The following is an 18,392-nucleotide window of genomic DNA, read 5'->3' on the forward strand; positions in this document are numbered from 1 at the left end:
GCCCATGGCTTGAATGAAAACTACTGTTTTCTGAGGTACAGAATGGAAGCTGAGATTTTTTTGATATATCAAAACTATGGATGGCTAAAACCTGAACTAGTGAAATAGGAAATTTCTTTTTGACTGCTTTCTGGACCAGATTCGTCCATGCTGATGTTAGTACAGTGTGTATTGATATTGTAACTCTACAGGAGAATAGTTTCAGCATGTTGTATCAGGAATTGGAATATTGCTCCCATGTTCTTCAGTGAGAATTCTGTGCTTAAAGAAGTACTTCTTTAAGTGCTTTTTCGGGGAAGCGTTGGAGTACCTACTATCTGGTAAATATTGGGCAGTATGCATGGGTCAAGGATCCTTTATATAAAGGGAGTCATGTTTTTGTGGGATAAAAGAGAACCTAATGAGAATTTGACAGAAATCAATGAAGCTGCTGTGGTTTGAAATTCATTCAATTGAATGGACTTCGTACTGGAAAAGTCATAGATGATTAATGAAAGGCTAAGATTTTTTTTGTTAATAGATAGATTTTTGCTGTAAGTATAGACTAGAGAGAACTTCCACTTCCATTTTTCTTCTGTTTTAAAGTTAAGTAGTATTCAAAAGTCATTTCAAGAACTTCTATCTACGTGTCATTTTTTAGATTAATGTGGTTTTTCAAGGGAGAAACACTACTCAAGAAAGATACATGCACATTGCAGCTGGAGAAACATCAATCACGTATGTAATCAACTCCTATGATGTTGGTCACCAAGTGGATATCTTTTGCCAAAGTGTCCACAGCAGCGAGGCACTGCAGGCGTCTGGCTACCCCAAGGCGATCACCTTGCTTCTCCATTTACAGAAATCAGGTGTGTACCTGCTGATCCTTGCCAGGTTCTTGCTATATAATAGCTCTTTGAGGATGTTTCAGCTATTCTTTCAACAGCTTCAAACTGACGAAGATTTGCTGACAGTAACTAAAAAGGGGCTTTTTCTTTTATGTAAGTAAAATTGTCATTCTTAAACTGCACCTGTTATTAGTTATGTTACATTTCTTCTTTTAATTCCAGGAAAGATCTCATGTGGGAACACCTGGTAAAACAAATGATCCCCAAGATACTTAGCTGCAGAAAATAAGATTCCAATATCACACAAAAGACCTTGTTACAGAGCACAAAAAAATGTGAATTCCTATTTAGTTTAAAGTGGACTTTGAAATTAATTCTAAATGGCTTTTGTCGTTTAAAGTGTGGAGAGGAGACAGACCCATCCTGCATAAGCCAGTCTGTCCTCCAGGCTTGCCCTGATGTAAGTCCTACCTGCACATCCCTCAGCTGCAGATTTACATTGTGCCCACACAGGAGTATATTCTTGTTGAAAAAAGCCCATCAACTGTGAGAGCACCAAAGAGTAGGAATTACTGAGGTGGGCAGGCACTGAATCAATAATAATGTTAGTGGCACCATCTCTTTTCACCCATTCTGAAAAAGCAACAGGACAACAGGTGGCTTTTCAGGCTTTCGGTGACAGTGGTCACTGTGTGGTTGCAGACATGTCTGGAATTTTGTCTTCTCTGTAAAGAATTTTGGGGTTTCACATCTCTCATCTCATTTTTCTCTCTTAGCAGTCTGTATTTATTTATTTTTTTTTAATATGAAAAGCTGGTAGGAAAATGGGGGAAAGGCTTCCAAGTCATGTTTGAGCGGTGTTGGTCTGCTGGAGCTGGAACAGAAGGAGTCACGAGAGGTCAGAACAGCTTAGAGCTCTTCTCTAGAAGATGTGGCTACTCTTGCCAAGTGCTGCAGTTGGCTGTACAAGCTCATCCGCTCTAGCTGCAAAACCACATTACTGTTGGGAGCTCACTTGTCGCTTGTACGTGGGTACACAAGCTCTGTTAACTTAAGACTTCATATGTTCAAGGATTCCACCATCCACAGGCTGAAGCGCTTGTCATTCTGAATAGATGACTTTGTCACAATGAATGTTTCAAACCAAATCTGGCTGGAATGATTTTATGTAGGCAGTACTGAAATACCTTGAAAATGGGCCCCTCAAAATGGCATTATTTTGTTTTTGTTATTTAGAAAACAAAGCCAAGACTACCTGTGAAATCCAATATGATGACAAAGATATAACTGTGACTATGGATGTTGACACAGACTTTCAACTCAACGGTATATTTGAATTTGTGGCAGAGGTGAAGCACTCAATATCACTGCTCCATCATCTGGGACTTCCCTTCTTTCTTAAGGTAAGTAATAAACCACAGATCTTTCATTGTGCTTTGATTAGAGCTTTTCTCTGAATTACACTAGTGTATATCCAGAGTGCTTCCAGCAGCCTCACTGAAATTACTCCAGGTTAATACAGGTGCAGATGAGAGGTGATTTGGTGCAGTTTAACTGAATCCTTGTTTAACTTAAATATGCAGCTAATGCTCTGTTTCCAAGGAAACTGAGCAGGTATTTCAGGATGAATCACTTCAGAACAATAGATTTACTGTCACTTCCTGGCTGATATGCCTTACTAAGACTTTTGGTAGAAAACAACTATCCTTTATACCTAGGGAATTCCTTGCCTTGGTTAAACCATTTGTAGCATAGATACCTAAAAAGTTTTGGTGTTGAATAAGCAGAAATAGATTTGTATTCCAAACTGCTCGATAGGATCAGCAAAAGCTGTACCTGCTCATCCCTTGGGAGAAAAAAGTATCAGTTGAAATGTCTCCCTCCCTTTTGGAGGGTAGTACAGCACATCCAACTCATCCGTCGCCTTCTCTTCAGTTAAGAGGCTAAGTATCTAGGATACAAGATTAAAGACTTTTCTGAAAACAAACATTAGATTAATATTCAACCTGCATATTAAGTGTGTTTCAAGGGAATATTCAATGCCAACATTTTATTGAAATATATTAGATATATCCCCTGCTTCTTCCCCCTCAATCTTCTGTGAAATGTCTTTCGTCCTCTAAATGTTTGTGTGAAAAACAAAGAAAAACAGAGATAGTTATTCTTTTGGTGCCTTGCCTCATGTGTAAGTTATGTGTGTAGTCATGGGACATCAGAAATCACTGTTCCCACAGACTTTGCCAAACACACCATGTGTTGATATTTAAGTGTGTTGCTTGTCTTCTCCAGAGGGATTCTTTAGCAGTTTCAGGATAAACCTGTAGATGAGCTCCCAGCTGTGGGAGGAAGAAAATACCCTGGAGTAAAAGATTTGTGGAGTTCCGTTTCAGCAAAACAAAGAAGGAAAGGCAGTATCTTTACAGTATATGAAAAAGAAGAGTGAGGAGACAAACAAGACCCTGTGGCTCTAGGCTTAAACCAGATAAGGATACATTGAAAGTAACGCTAATGTTTGTCAATAATGCAAGTGACTATGGAAACTCACAGGAAAGAAAACAAAGCCATCTCGTGATGCTTTTGATTTAGGTCTAGAAAGTATCTAGAAGGCTGTATGGACGATAAACTTCAGTCAAGATGCTGGTTTTAAGTCAGTCATAGACTGCTTAGTTTAAGTGAAATGCTGAGTAGCAGCTATGGCACGCGATTTGTTTATTTCCTCCTCCCCAGATGACAGTTCAAGAAGTGCTGACTGAAAGTGAACTTGAAGGAGCTCTGGGGCTGACCTGGGAACGGAACATGAACTTCTCCTTTGCCATCAGCAGGAAAAAAGATCATCAGGGGTAAAAGGGTCATTCTGAGCACTTCAAAATTGTCATTAGGCCACTCTGATTCTGTGGAAAACATTATGGGTTTAGTCACCAAAGCACTGGTGAAATGGATAACAGATTTTTGATGAAGTGAATAGTCACACCAAACAGTCCATACACCTTGGGAAGTTCGTGACGGGCTGCGGAGAGATTCCCCTCCTCCCAGCTTGGGCATGCTTGGCTTTTTGCCTGACCCCACAGCACCGAAGCAGCAGACGGTGAAATAATCCATAAAACTCTAGCAAGACAAGTACTTAAAAATATACCTTAACATGACATAACTGTTTAAATCTTAGTACAGCGTTTTGGCACAGCTGAACCTTGTATAAAATGATGGAGACTCACTCAGTTTTCTAAGCTGATATCAGTATGGCTGTATCTTCCTTCTCTGCTGTTTTCTCTATTTTTCTTCTGCCTTCTAAAAATTTTCAAAGTTCTTTGAAGAAACAAAGAATGAATAGAGTAATTCTTTACTTCAAAAGTGTCTGAACAGAAATATTTGGTATACCTTACAAACAAAACTGTAGCCTTTTGAGGGTGTTTAAGAGGCGTAATATTTTCAGCCTTGGGGTATTCAGATATTTCTTAAGTTTCTAGCAAAAGACCTTTGCACTGAAAAGTCTTGTAGGTTGAACTCACTGTGAATTGTAAATTCTAAGTCTGGAAGCCATGACAATGCTTGCAAAGTCAGATTCCAAAATACCTATCACACTTTTAAAAAAGCTAATGCACTTCCTATGGCTAGTAAATGACTAGCCGAAGTAATTTCTGATCCACTGGGCCACATTCATCCCGGGGTGCATGCACAGGCTTTCCATGGAGGTCAGAGGTGGCTCTTCTGTTTGTTCTCCTTTACCTTTGTGTGAATGCATCAAATAATGTGGGCTGGGTGAGTGTGCAGTGGGAGTTACTGCAGTTTGCAGCTCTAAAAGCTGTGGCAGACTCCGAGGTTTCTCGGATAACTTGTGACATCACCGAGAGTGGATTTGAAATACTGTTGAACGAAAGTGTATTTCTTCCCTCTAGTGAAGAGCTGAATATAAAAGCACTCCAGACTCATCCCTTCCTACAGCACTTCCCCAGTGCAGCAGAACTCTCTTCTAAGGTAACTGTTTGCAAGTTATCATCACATACATTACTGCAAATTAGACTTGTTTAGTATTTTAGGAATCAAGCTGCATTATTTCTAGTACTAGTATCTCTGACCTTGTTGTTATTGAGGATGTTCATGTTTTCAAAGATGCTAATAGTCTCAACCTACTGGAAAGGATTTATTCCATTTAACTTTGCATTAATTGTGACTTCTGGTAGACGCCTCTCAGGAATGGTTTTTATTATTCTGGCTACTAGGAAAAGAGAGACTGAGCAGAAATAGGTTCTGGATGTTGGCGGTTTGCAGTGCAGAAATACCCAACAGCAAGGATATGCAAGGAGGGTGAAGGGGGTTATTTGTCAGTTAAATGCAGCACAGTTACTCCTGCTCATGTAAAAACTAATTTCTTATGCATGATATTCAGTTTATGCTGTTTTGTAGCCATGCCTTCTATAATGTGGACGTAAGGGAAAATCAGAGCTCTCTTAGGTCCTCAGGACCATAATTTAACATACTGTACGAAGAATGTGAGCACAATAATTATTTTATCTTTCTCTTTTATTTCTTCTTCTTTTTTAAAAAAAATTATTTTATGGGAACTTGAAAAGGTAAATTATGATATGAGTGAAGCAAAAGGCAAACTCTTCCTCAGGATGGAAAAGAGGGATTTCAACGTGACAGCCAAGCTAACTCTCACTGGAACCAGCTACACTAATGTCATTGAAGTAATCCAGACGATGTCCCAGGTTGGTATCACCAGCTCAGATGGCAAAAGCTGTGACATTTCTAGAGCATGGCTGTGACATTTCTAGAGCACGGCATTGAGGGTGGTGGCTGCCGGACAGTGAAGGTCAAATGCAGCCTCAGTCACTGTGAGGTGCTTTGCCCTTGATTTCTCCAGTAGCGTGAGCAAACATTTGACTGTACATTAGTTGGGTATCCAATGGTATAAACTGCTTGGTTTGCTCCTATAGACAAAACACATATATAGGATATATAGGAAGTAAATAATATATTACAAACTGACCAATTGCCAATTTTTATTATGCAGGTACCACACGTAACGTTTTTTTCTAAATCAGGAAGAAAAGATGTCACAAATAGATACTATTGTTTGCGCTACCTGCTGGATTTATTCTGTTATAGTGGGGCTCTTGATGTTGTAAGAATTATTGAATGACATAGAGAAACAGAAAATCAAAATATATAATAAGGAAACACTAGTGTAAAGGGGATACTAATTTTTGTATCTATGTTCCATTATGTGTAATGACTTACTGTAGAAATAAAGGCAAGTAGAAATGAATTGCTGCCTGTACAAAAGCAGTGGGCTTTAGGGTATCATTGTACTCTACCTTTTCTAAATGCATTTCTAAAGCTAGATCCCATAGGACTTTACGGTATCAAAATTACACACTTAGGTTTTAAACTTTTCAGACAACTTGGGATTTAATATGTTTCCCCTCTTTTGTTTTTAGTTAAAAATTGTTCCAAGGCAGCTTGTGTTCCTGACGGTTTACCAGAGAGGCAACAGAACACGTTTGCTGAGGCACATCGCTCTGTGGGACGGCAAAGAGCTGAAGGTCACAGGCACTTACACTGGGCTCTTCCCAAGGCTGCTCGGAGCTCACGACGTTCAGGGTGGGTTTCTCAACTCTTTTGCCAGTGTTGATAGCAGACTAGAAAATAAACTAAACCACATAAATCTTCTAAGGTCTTATTTGCTTTAAAATCATGATGACTCTGGCTGTTAGAAACATCCATTTCAGAACACTGTTTCTGCTTTCTGGACATGGAATGTAAAGCTTAAATAAACTTCAGTAGTGCCAGGGAGAAGTTTGGCCAGAGTGAAGTCATCAACCATTTAAAATGTCCAGTGTCATTTTACAACAAATTTCAGAAGTGTTCTGGATTATATGAAACATTTGGGTTTATTTTTATATTTGCTTTTGAGTATTTAATGAAGAGCAAAGGAAACCTAGGAACTAGTTTTGGACTAGGCACCATTGGTAAACAGAGAGCTCAAGTATTGCAGCTACTTTCTTTCTAGGCACGGTGCTGGGATCCTGGCTGGGAGGGATTCAGCCTCAAACACCCAGTAACCCAGTGGTCAGGGTGGCTCATAATAAATGCAAACCTCTCTCAGTTGATAGAAGGAACGGGTTTTGAGGTGACCCACACACAGGTTTGTCCTTCAGTCACTGCACTAGACGTATAAACAGACACATCCCACAAATAACATTTTTCCTGAATGTTGCCCGAGTGTCCCTTTGAATTTGGAGTGTAAAAACATTTCGGTTGAAGTTCATTTTTGTTTATTTTTCTGGTTTCTTCTTCCTTTGTGTGTTTTGTCCCTCCTGAATTTAATTTTATTTTTTTGTTATTTTAATGTCACCCATTTCTGAGTTTTTTCCAAAACTGTAGTAAATTCTGTTATTCTGCTGCACTGGGAGCTCTGGTCATGCCGGCTGCCACCTTGAGGTGCTAAACCCTTATTTTAAGGCTGCATTATCTGAAAATAACTGCACACACTTATATGAGAGTTGTAAGCTGTTCCTCTTCTGGTGCAGGGTTATCTCAGCTTCAGAAAGATTTTTTTTTCCTGGATGTCTTGCTGGAGTTTCTTTGGGTGTAGATATCAGTCTTTTGATCTTTGCAGGTGATTACTGTTTCGCTGGGAAATAAAGGACTCCTGTTTTCCCTTACATTTCTTCATATTTAGCAGAAATCATCCCACTGAAGTCATTGTGGTTGTTGTGGGGGGTGGTGTGTGTGAGCAAGGACCGTGTTTCCTCCGGGAAGCAGCGGCTCCCTGCTGCCTGTGGGAGAACACGTCCTGTGCCTGCATCAGAAAATGAACGGTCACAATTTCTGGTGGGGAAGACTCACTTGCTTTTTTTTTTTCTTATAGTGGAACTTTTCCACCCTCTCTCCATCGCTTTCCCGTGGCATTCCAGGGTCAACTTACACGTGAAACATTCGGCACGCAGTCACCGGGATGATCTGACTGTCATCTGGAATGAGAAGGAGCAGGTACAGCAGCCCAGAGCAAGTAATGTCAGGAGAATCACAGGAATATCAAGTGGGGTTTTTTTGTTTGTTTTCTTTAAAAAAAAAAAAGGCATTAAGCAAGCCGGGGAATTCAAGTAGGAGGTAAACTGTTCTCTTTGGATATACAAAACGTTATGATTATGAAAGATGAGCAGCCAGTATTCTTGTTTGAAGCATTTTCAGACCATGTGATTTGTTTTGTTTGCAGTGACCCCACATGTTGCTGCATAACCAAAGGCAATGGCCTGTGGCTCAAAGCACCGGATAAAGGCCATTCCAAACACTCTCAGACTCTAAGGCAGCTTTTGAGAGTAGATGGGAAGAATAAAGCAAAGGAAGAAATAAAATCTAAGAGAGATGAGTAAATGTGAGGTTGAACAGGATGAAGAGCCTCCCTGTTGCACGGATGTGCTGTGTTTGCCCGCGCAGAAGTGACACATACCTCTGCTTCGCATTTTCAGCATTACTGATTCCATTGAAGCTCTTTTGTATTTCATTCTTTCATTCTCCTCTTTATGAGTGAGAATGACAGCTTTGGCACAGTTTAAACCAGATTTTGTTTTTCTTTAAGTCAGCATTATTTTTTAAAAATAGCAAAAAAGAACTAGGAGAACTTTGGTTAAATTTGCTTCCAAATGTGGTTAAATACTGAAGCTGTCTGACTTGAACTAGCTCTGCCATCTTTGTGTGTCTGAAATGCAGCACCTTGACTGAGTATTACATTTTTCTCTGAATAAAGACAAAAGACAATGTATAAAATATGTTACCATGCAGAAACATCAGTGTACCTGCAAAAATAATTAGAATTTCTTAATTTCTTTGAAAAGTGCTAAAATTCCAACATTTACTTTAGAACTTCCTTTTGCATCTGTTGATATGTATCAGATATCAGTGTCATCTTCTCTGAAGTTTGGAAGAGAGGTTACAAGGTTCAGAGCCACTGTTACCCACCCCTTTAACTACACCCTGAAGCAACTGGAGGTCCGTGCCCTGTCAGAACAGAGAGGCAGGAAGTACAACCAGCAGGTGAGATCATGAAGAGGCTGCAGAATCCAAAGCTGTAGTACTGTATTTGCTGTTAGCGTACCTTTCATCTCAAAGGACTGCAGAACCAGGTACTGTCCTGAAGAACATAAAGAGCACCAAGGGCTCCTTGTGTCCAAACCACCTGTGTTGTTTCCCTTTCTAAGCATAACCGTTGCTGGCTGGCAGTACCTGTCTGCACATTTTAGCACTGACCTCTTTTGGGTGGTAAGAAGCCGTAAGTGCACGAGCCAGCCTAGCAATGAGAATGTTAACAATGTGGCAAATGTATTCCACAAAGTGATGAACAAACTTCCATTCCACAAAAATTCTCCATTTTTGGAGTATATAGGAAATTGCAACACAAGTGTGAAAATACATGAGACTAGAAAGGCTTTAAAATACCATTGTAAGGTGCACTTGCAAAGCATGTGTGAGAAAAAGAGGAAGAACTCCACAAATCATCCTTCAAGATCAAAGACTACAGAATATTTTCTGTCTGAAAATGCACTGCGTGCACCAGGCGCTCCGCTGCTGGGGCTGGAGAGTTTCTGCTCAGTAATAAGCTGTGCAAACGCCGCCATGTTCTGTTTGTTCATCTGGAGCCTTTTTGGTACTTAGTGGTGCCACAGAGTGCTCTCAGGGTGTTTCACTACGTAGTCAATGTGTCTCAAGTGTTGTATTCAGAGGAGTTCTCTTGTAGCGTCATTATTCCTCTGGTGTCGTTAATTGCTGTGCATGATAGACCCAGTGCAGCTTCCAGAGGAGATATCAGGACTTCTGTTGCCTTGGTTGTGAAAGTGCGGTTTCCCTGCATGTTTGCCTGAGGCCTTGAGCTTCCAGGCCGCCTGGAGTTCCATGGCGTTGTGACATGGTTCTGTCCCAGGTTTAATTCTTTTTTTCTCCACTGGGTGGGGATCGTTCTGCTCCATCACCCTGCAGGCTCTTCTGCTGGTTCTAGTCTTGCTTCCCTCGCCAAATCCTTCTCTTGTGATGCAGCTGCAGCTGGCAGGGAATGGCGGGCAGCCTGCGGACATCCGACTGACCCTGCAGGACAAGTCCAAGAGGGACGTCACCGCCTGGGCTGGCTGTGTGACGCTCGCTTCGGGTCAGGTATGAGCCTTGGAGTCTAAGAAGGGATGGGTGTAGTGAGATTTCTGGGTTTGAGTCTCACAGAATGATTTTTTTTTTCTGCACTTGTTAGGATATAAAAACCTTTTACTTCAAGTCAACCTTCTCATGTCTCAAAGGAAGAAAAATACAAGCTGTGAAGAATTCTGTTTCATGTTGCCAGATCTGGTTGTATTTGGGATGCAGCTTTTCCTCAGGACAGAATTGGCAACCCCTCGGGTTTCTCAGTAGAGACTGAAGCAGTCTCTTATGGATATATAGACCTTTTGGGGCTTCTCACAGACATGTAGTTTCACGCAGAAAACATACTTCTCTGCCATATGCCAAACACAGTTTTTAGAAAATTACTTAATGCCTTAATTTTTCTCTCTTCCAGCTCCAGAGAGTGTTGAGTGTAGAACACGTGCACGCATGTGGGTCTCTAGAGCAAAGATCAGCATTGTTTAACGAATATCTAGATCTGAAGTGGGATGACAAAAAATTCAAACACAATCTAACATATGAGGTAAGAGAAGGTGGTTGTATCTGTTAACTCACCATTTTTATGGGAGATGTTCTTAATAGATGGGAATTTATTTAGTTTTATATGGAAGCTTGAGTGGATTTTAAGAAAGCTCCTGTAGAGTGCCACTTTCTGTGAAATACCATTATTTCATTTTGCCTTTTACATATCTCTCTGCACAGGAAGAAAGCTAAATGTAGCATAATTAAGAAAAAAGGAATTTTTACAAGCTAGAGGCCTCACTTATGCCCTTTAATTTGGAAAACTGTTGAGTTAATTCTGTAGGACAGGGACCAGAAACTCTGCTGATAAGCCAAAACATTGTGAGTGGAAATGCTACATTTTGGAAATGTTACATTAAAACCCTAAAGCTACCAGAATAAAAAAAGACAGAATGGGGACGGGATGGGGCTGAGAGCTGGGATGGGACACAGAGGAGTGTCTGAGATTCTGTTGTCATGTTTTAACTTTGTTTTCTTGGTTCATTGCAGAGAAATCACTTCTTGTATCCTGATAAATTTCAGTTAGAAGCTGTTCTGGAAAATATTTTCCTGACCTCATGCACCAAACAGAAGATTCTGGGTAAAACAGAAACAAACTACTCATCTTTCCTGGACTACTACGTGAGCTTGGAGTTCTGTGACCTTCCAAATGTAAGTCTCACATAAACACATTGAACCTACTTCACTTTAAATGTAATTACTGATTTGGAGATGCAGTTTTCCTCAGCTGCAGCTTTTCACAAGAATTGCCATACTCTGTAACTTAACGTACTGTAAAAAACCAGTGTCATTTACTTGGCTGAGGCAGAAAGGTTGTGTTTGCCACTGTAGGATATTCTATAGGTCCTGTTACAACCATAAACATTCCCCCTTCCTCCGTGTTCTTGCTTTCCTACTCCTCTCTCAAAGGTCTGTTAATTTCCTCTTCCTGAAGAACATGAAAACAGGCTCATAAGGGATCAAAAAGGAAACTAGAGAGGAATAGGAGTGCTTTCCTTCCCCTGTAGGTAAAAGTTTACTGGTTTTTATGGCTGCTCTGCTGCTAGTGATAAATTTTTGGACCTTAGCGTAACCTTCTAGTTGTCATTTATTTTTATATTACACACAGAAACCAAAGACCCATCCATGATCTTCCTTAGGTGCACACTGGACCCCCGAGTTGCCCGTTAATATTCACAACAAACATAAAGCATGGAACTTGTAATAAATGTGGTCTCTTCCCAGTCCTCTGTGGCTATTACGCATCTCAGCTGGATTCCTCATTTGCTTCCACACACCTCGTTAGCGATGGGCAACAGCAGCCAAAGTTTGATGCCAGTGAAAACTTTTTGCAGGACCAAGATGTGTTAGAGGCTGTTTATAATGCTAAAATATACATGAGGTCACTTCAAAATCAGGTGCCTCTGTATCCTTTTGGATCCTTTTCTTCAAAGGCATCCTTCAAAATGCCCAGCTGGAGTAGGGGGGGAGCGTAAGAACAAAGAAAAATGCATGTGTTTGAATAAAATATATTGCAGCTGTTGTCACTGAAGACTCTTTGTTATACCCCAGAACCTGAAGGTGTAATGAAGACCATGCTGTGAGAAGGAGGATGTGCTGGTTTCTGAAAGTACAAGTTTCGTTCATCGCTTCATTGTGTAATTTCATGAGGATGCTAACATTGTACAACCTCTCACTACTTTATGCAGAGCCTATTTCTTTGGAAGAATTAAGCTTTAATACCTTTTTTGTTCATACTTAGGTAATTGTTTTTTCTGGAAAACACCAGCTCAACAAAGATGACATCATTTTGCGATCGGAGGGCAGATTCCACCTTGCTGGCCATGGGAGAGATGAGGGGTTGATTGGAGTATCCTTAAAAAATCAGAGTACAGCTGCTGTGAAGAACTATTCTTTGGAAATTGAAGTGAGTTTTTATTTTCTTTTCGTGGCACTTGGTTTTGGGGTTTTGTTTCTAAAGGCCTGATGCCATCTGTCCTGCAAACTGATCAGGCAACACAAAATACTCCTGGTTTGTGTAGTTGTGTTTTTGAAGGAGCAGTTATGCAATGCACACGCAGCGTGATCAGGAAGACACCAACATTAGTTATCGGCAGAGCTCAGGGACAAATACCGTAACTGTGTATCAACTGCAGTATATAAGTTTGAAGAGGCTGTGTGTTATTAGCTCACCATCTTCAGCACGACTGCTCTGTTTGGTGAGGCATGTGCTTTTACACCATAACAAAGAAAAAAAAAAGGAAACAGAATGTGGGACTCACACAAAGCATCATTTGCCAGGAAAAGAAATGGCCTTAAGAAAGGCACGGAACAGCTAATACGATGCTCATCCTGAGGCAAATCTCCTCCTTTTTCTCTCCCCCTCTATTTGCTATTCACTCTTAAATTTCTGTGAAATGAATAAGGTGGAGAAGCTGATAGTGGCAAACAGAGTGAGACAGAAAACTAGTGTGATCAGCACCATCCAAACTCTTAATTAGGAGCAATGTGGGTGGTCAGTCATAATTAAACGAGACAGCAGGCCACCCCTTAACAAAGCGATGATCTAATTAGTAACAGGCTAAGACAAATACTAAATTATTTTTCCATCCCTTTTTAGAAAGGAGATGAAAGAAGTATCAGCTGTCTCTGTTCTTTGTTTTGGAATACATGGCACAAACAAGCAGCCCCACAGGGAACGCAGAGTCTGTTTCTCTCCCTGCTACCATTGACATTTTGTGCACAGCCTCGTGCTGTCCGGTCCTTCGGCTCATGACCAATCCTCCCGATGCTTGTGCCTCTCTGGAGAGCGTAACTCCTGTGTCGTGCACAAGCGCTGGGAAACATTTTCCTCCCCATTTACCTTTCCCTGGGGAGCACTTATATTTGAGCATCATCTCTGAACATTCATTAATTCTGTGCAGTGGCTATGAATAAATGTTTTTCCTTTATGGCTGCAGTTCCGAGCCTTTGAAGATGTTTGGCTGGGCCTGACAGGAACTGCTGCTTCCTCATCCGTTCAGAGCCAGATCCTGGTGGAGGGGATTATGGATCAAAAAGAGAAAGTAAAAGTAGCTGCTTCGAAAGGAAAGGAGTGTTTTCAGTGCTACGTGGGGTATTTGAAAGGTATGTACCTTCCCAGACAACTCTGACAGTCATATGATTTGGTTTCACTGGTCCTGTAAGGAGCAGGGAGCTGGACTTGGTGATCCTGTGGGTCCTGTCCAACTTGAGGTACGTTGGACAGATTCCATGAGTCACAGCTGTCACTGGTATGAAAAGGTGGGCAGAAAGGGTTTGTGTCTCTGGTGCCAAGCTAGCTCCGTTTCATGGCAATTCCAGCCATGGTCTTTCAAATGATGAAAAGCTGAAGCGCAAGGCTTGTTATACAAAGGTCAGCTTGGGAGACATTTGAATGATTACTAGCCAGAGGAGGATTATAATAGTGATCAAACATAGGATTCATTTTGATTTAGCCATCCTAAAGTTTTGTGCCTCATTTAAGAGAATTGTTACATTCCAATTCCAATGAGGGGAAGGAGGCTGACGGCCCCACGCTGAAACCTGTATATGAAATATAGGATGTGGGGAATCACTCTCTGCAGGGGATTCTCTCAGTTCTGACTGACAACAGAGGGAACCGGGCTGTGCCAAACTTTCAGATGACTGAAGTTTGATGGAATGACACCCGCTGCAAGCACTTTCTGTTGTGACTTATCCACCTTTTGGCTACATTTCTGTGCAAACCAGGTAGATTTGGTGGTGTGACAGTTGTCTGAAACTCGTGTTGTGGCAATCCCAGCTCTACTCGCAGTTACGGATTCACCACTGCACACTTCTGCAGGGGAGGTTCTCTCAGGTCCATGGCCTCACTTGTACGTGCCGTGATGCATTAATGATTCAGCTCAACTCTCTCAACCCAGATTCTGTGTGCACTTCGCCAACCATTTCTGCTTATGCTGATCAGTACTTGGGCAGAAACAGCTTATGTGTGATGGGTGAACGTGTGACTGACACCTTCATTTATGGTCTAAGCAGTTCTGAAACATCAGCAACAAGGGACAGTGAAAGACTAAAGCACAAAAAAGCCTGTAAATCACTATGACTGAGTGAATTATTTAGATTAACCTAGTGCTTCAAGTAGCATATCAGTATTTGTCAATCATTCTCAAGCCACACAAGAGAAGAATCACACACTGACATTGATCTCATTTTCTCCTGTTTATCTCCTCTAGGTTTTTTGTTGTTTTTTTTCTTTCACAAACACCTAACACACTCAGCCACTGACTCATCACCTAAGTAATTAAAGAGCTGGCTTTGAAACAATGTCTCTCAGTGTTGTTCCTGTAAGCCAAGCTCTCTCTTTTCATTCTCTAAGGGGATTTGGAAGAAGGAATGGAATTCAGTGCTTGTACGGATGGGCAACAGATGGCAACCATCAATACCTACCTCAGCATCAATGGTGAAAGGCAAGAAAACATGGGACAAATGACTCTCGCAGCTGTTAATGGAAGCCTGAGTTTTCTGGCCCACGGATGTGGGGATCCAGTTCTTAAGACTGAGGTGAGACCCTTCAGCTGTAGTTAACTGCAGTGTGATTTTTCCAGCATATTGTTTAATCTTTTCAGTTTGCTGGAGCACCTCTCAGGTAGGCTTCATGTGTGACTTTTGGTAAGTAACCGGGCAAAAGGGGGAATTATGCAGTTTTTAAACATTGTTTTTCACTTTGGTGTGAAAAGATGCCATGGTGAGAATTAAAAGGTTCAGCCATACCTAGAGATCATAGAAATTACGGGACCCTCTCCTAAAGGGTGGATCTTCTGAAGAGGGTGGGTAAAGCAAGAGCAGCAGTGGTGGGCCAGGGCAGCTCAGCACATCGGTTACAAAACTGCAGTCAGAATCCCTGAATGTGCTTTTGCTTCTAAAAGGGTTTCACATACTTGGAGGCCTTTTGGTGTTTCATCCTTAGACTCTTCTGTTCCCATTTCGAACCACTGAATAACACTGACGTCATTTCCCTGTAGCAATGGGAGGCCACTGCGGATCTTTGCTGGCATTTAAACCAGTACAAACTTTGAGCGATTTGGACCCAGCACAAGCAATTCTAACTCATAAATTCAAGGGTTTTATTCATCTTCTCACAGCACAAACTTAATGAAATTGGGAGCCTTCTGAAAACCAAACTGCTGGAGAAGATGAAGAAGTTTGACGGATATATGTGGAGATTGAAGAGATCAGTAAGTATCTGTACATCATTAATTAAAAACTCATTATATTGCATGCACTCATTTTGTTTTGCTCAGACCTTTAAATGCTTAATCCTGTGCTAACCTGCAATTCATACATTGGCAAAAAGCACATTTAGTGGTAAAGCTCCTATGTCTGCACCAACACTGAAGAGTTCAGAATTGTCTTGGAATGGAGTCAAAGCTTTGGCTGTGATCACTATGTATTTTGGTATTTGTTTTTTTGGGAACCACTGTAGGTGCAGCAAGTTGATTTTCTGGCTGAAGCAGCTGGCTGGCCTTCGACAGCCTTGCACAAGGCTGCAGGATTCCTCCACAGCGTGGCCAGAGCTGTCGCCCAGGTGTGGAAGCAAAGCGGAACCAGGCAGATCTTGAGAAGCAAGCTCCCGCTTTACCTCCGTAAAGTTCAGGACACTGTCCAGCAAATGCAGAATGAATTGCAAAGTAAGCAAAATCACACAAAGCAAGAAGAATAAGGACAATGTCAGTGCAGGGCAAAAGAAAATGGAGTATAATAGATGCTGAATAGCACAAATGTTTCTGTTTTGATCTAACAAAAGTTGCTGACCTTGGCTCTTAGTTTACAGAGTGAGAGCCATGATGCAATAAGCGCTAAGTAACCTCGGTGTAACCACCTTTCTCATGGGATTACTGGAGAGGCATTCCCTTGGACACAGGAGCCTGGGGTCCAGCCATGAGAACAGAGCCCAAATTGCTGAGCTGAAGCGTTTCTGCTCACAGTTCCCTGGCAAGCATTTCCTCCCCAAGGACTGTTCAAAGCCATCCTTGAGTTTTGAATGCTTGTACTAATCGGATTTCACTTCATCTGTTTTTCCCAAGTCTGTCCAGCAGTCACTAATTCACTGGCCTATGGCCCGTATTGAAACCACTGAGAAATGTGGTCAGCTGCAGTTAGCTGAGAGAACCTTCAGCTCTCCCAAGATTAAAACCTCACTTTAGGCCACTTACCTCTAGATTCTTCCCATTCAAAAACGAGATTTATTTGATATACTGTGTTTGAAATCAGTTGTGACCAAACTGTCCTGTTATTCCTTGAGCAGGTTGAGCTGAGGAGCTCTGTTGGTGGCACACCTTGTGTCTATTTTGGAAAGCAGCAAGGTATTTATAATAAGGCACACGAGTGGATCGGGGCTGTAGCTAAATGCCTCTTTCAGGTTTCCGTAAGACGGTGCCCATGCACACAGCTGTGAAATGCACCTGATGGCATGAAAACCAAGCTGCGGTTCTGTTCTGTGTGTCTGTCCTTCCCTCCTGCTGGGAGCTGTGGGGAAACAACCAAATAAACAGCCAGCCAGTCACTTCCTAGCACGCTGGCTGAGGTTTGTTTCATGGGATGTGTTTCCTTCAGAGCCGTTAACAACCTTGAAGGACGCCTACTACGATGTAACCTCAAAGCCACTGGATGAAGTTTGGCAAGAGAAGACAGAAGAGTACATGAGGAAAATCCAGGCTTTTTTACCCGCGGTTGTGAAAGATGTGTGGCTGATGGAGCCAATGCGGATGGCATTAAAGGGTGTCAAAGCAGGCTTGGATATGGTCGGTATAACTCGATTTTCCATTTTTAATGGTTTGAAAATAAGGCTTACAAATTTAAGTCTCAGCTTTGAACTATGGATACACAAAAACTGTTAAATATTTTTGTTTAGGGAATTAGTGTGATTATTTTTCCATGTAACAAGTTTGTGCACAGCTAATTTACTGCTCTTGAATTATTTGTGCTGCTTTGAAAGCAGGACTTTTCCAGCTGGAGGAAAGGTTGTTTTTACCAGTTTGGGTTGAAATCACAGCAGCAGTAATTTGTCATTCATGTAGCTTTTGCTTTTCTTCCATAAAGGCAGGATTGTGATGCCAATAAATAACGTACAAATAGGTTTGGGCTCTTCTAGTAGAAAAGAAAAGCATAAAGGATATATCATTACACCAGTATATATTAACAAAGAGATCAATCCTTTGCAAGCTACTGACGCACATTAACTCAGTGAAGTATTGCTGTAATTTCAGTAATTTTATTTTAGGAAGGATGCATTTCTGTCCATTATTTGTTGCTATGGTGACTCATCTTTTAACCTCTAAATGACAAGACACTGTCAGGCAAGTGACAAATGCAAGAGGGCCTGAAGTGGTATTTCACTGACTGTTGATTTAGATCTCATGACGAAACACTGACCCTGCCCCGAAGTCCTGTGCTGAACGCAGTCTGTAATCTCCTCTGGCTCTCCAACAGGTGACACAGCAGATGCTCAGGTGGGCAGAGGTCATGGTTTCTAGAGCCGTGAGCAAGATCCGGAAGCCCTTACTCAATCTTTACAGTTTTTCAGCCAGGTAAGTGGTGGGTTTTGCGGGATCCCTGCTGCCAGGTTAGTCTTCATTAGTCTTCATTTCAGCTTGTGTGCTGAGGGGTTGAACAACCACCTGACCAATCTTTGCTTGGGGCACATCACATAATGCCATGATGTTCATTTTTGATGGCGACCAGGACAGGCTGCACATCAAAAAGCTACTTGGCAGCACAGAGAGCAGCAGTGACAGTAACAGGCCATATATGGCCATCATGGGTTATTGCAGGTCTTAGCTGCTGTGTATCTTTGTTTTGCCACTCTAACCAGACTGCAGTTCTTATGAATATTTCACTTCCCCATTTCTCATAATA

At 41.5% G+C, this 18,392-nt stretch overlaps 1 protein-coding gene across 2 annotated transcripts in view; it reads left to right on the forward strand.

Moving 5' to 3' along the window:
* Positions 1-18,392, forward strand: part of LOC102084597 (uncharacterized) — a 98,674-nt gene that overhangs the window by 71,533 nt on the left and 8,749 nt on the right. For both annotated transcript variants that reach the window (XM_065030448.1, XM_065030449.1), the window contains 18 exons: positions 641-848; positions 2,064-2,230; positions 3,555-3,667; positions 4,721-4,799; positions 5,396-5,533; positions 6,266-6,428; positions 7,699-7,820; positions 8,724-8,864; positions 9,861-9,974; positions 10,369-10,497; positions 10,986-11,147; positions 12,238-12,402; positions 13,436-13,601; positions 14,854-15,038; positions 15,620-15,712; positions 15,961-16,165; positions 17,091-17,278; positions 17,967-18,064. In XM_065030448.1, coding sequence (XP_064886520.1) covers positions 641-848; positions 2,064-2,230; positions 3,555-3,667; positions 4,721-4,799; positions 5,396-5,533; positions 6,266-6,428; positions 7,699-7,820; positions 8,724-8,864; positions 9,861-9,974; positions 10,369-10,497; positions 10,986-11,147; positions 12,238-12,402; positions 13,436-13,601; positions 14,854-15,038; positions 15,620-15,712; positions 15,961-16,165; positions 17,091-17,278; positions 17,967-18,064 — 2,636 coding nt within the window. The remainder of the gene's footprint in view (positions 1-640; positions 849-2,063; positions 2,231-3,554; positions 3,668-4,720; positions 4,800-5,395; positions 5,534-6,265; positions 6,429-7,698; positions 7,821-8,723; positions 8,865-9,860; positions 9,975-10,368; positions 10,498-10,985; positions 11,148-12,237; positions 12,403-13,435; positions 13,602-14,853; positions 15,039-15,619; positions 15,713-15,960; positions 16,166-17,090; positions 17,279-17,966; positions 18,065-18,392) is intronic.

Source organism: Columba livia, chromosome 15 (assembly GCF_036013475.1).
Source record: "Columba livia isolate bColLiv1 breed racing homer chromosome 15, bColLiv1.pat.W.v2, whole genome shotgun sequence".
NCBI lineage: Eukaryota > Metazoa > Chordata > Aves > Columbiformes > Columbidae > Columba > Columba livia.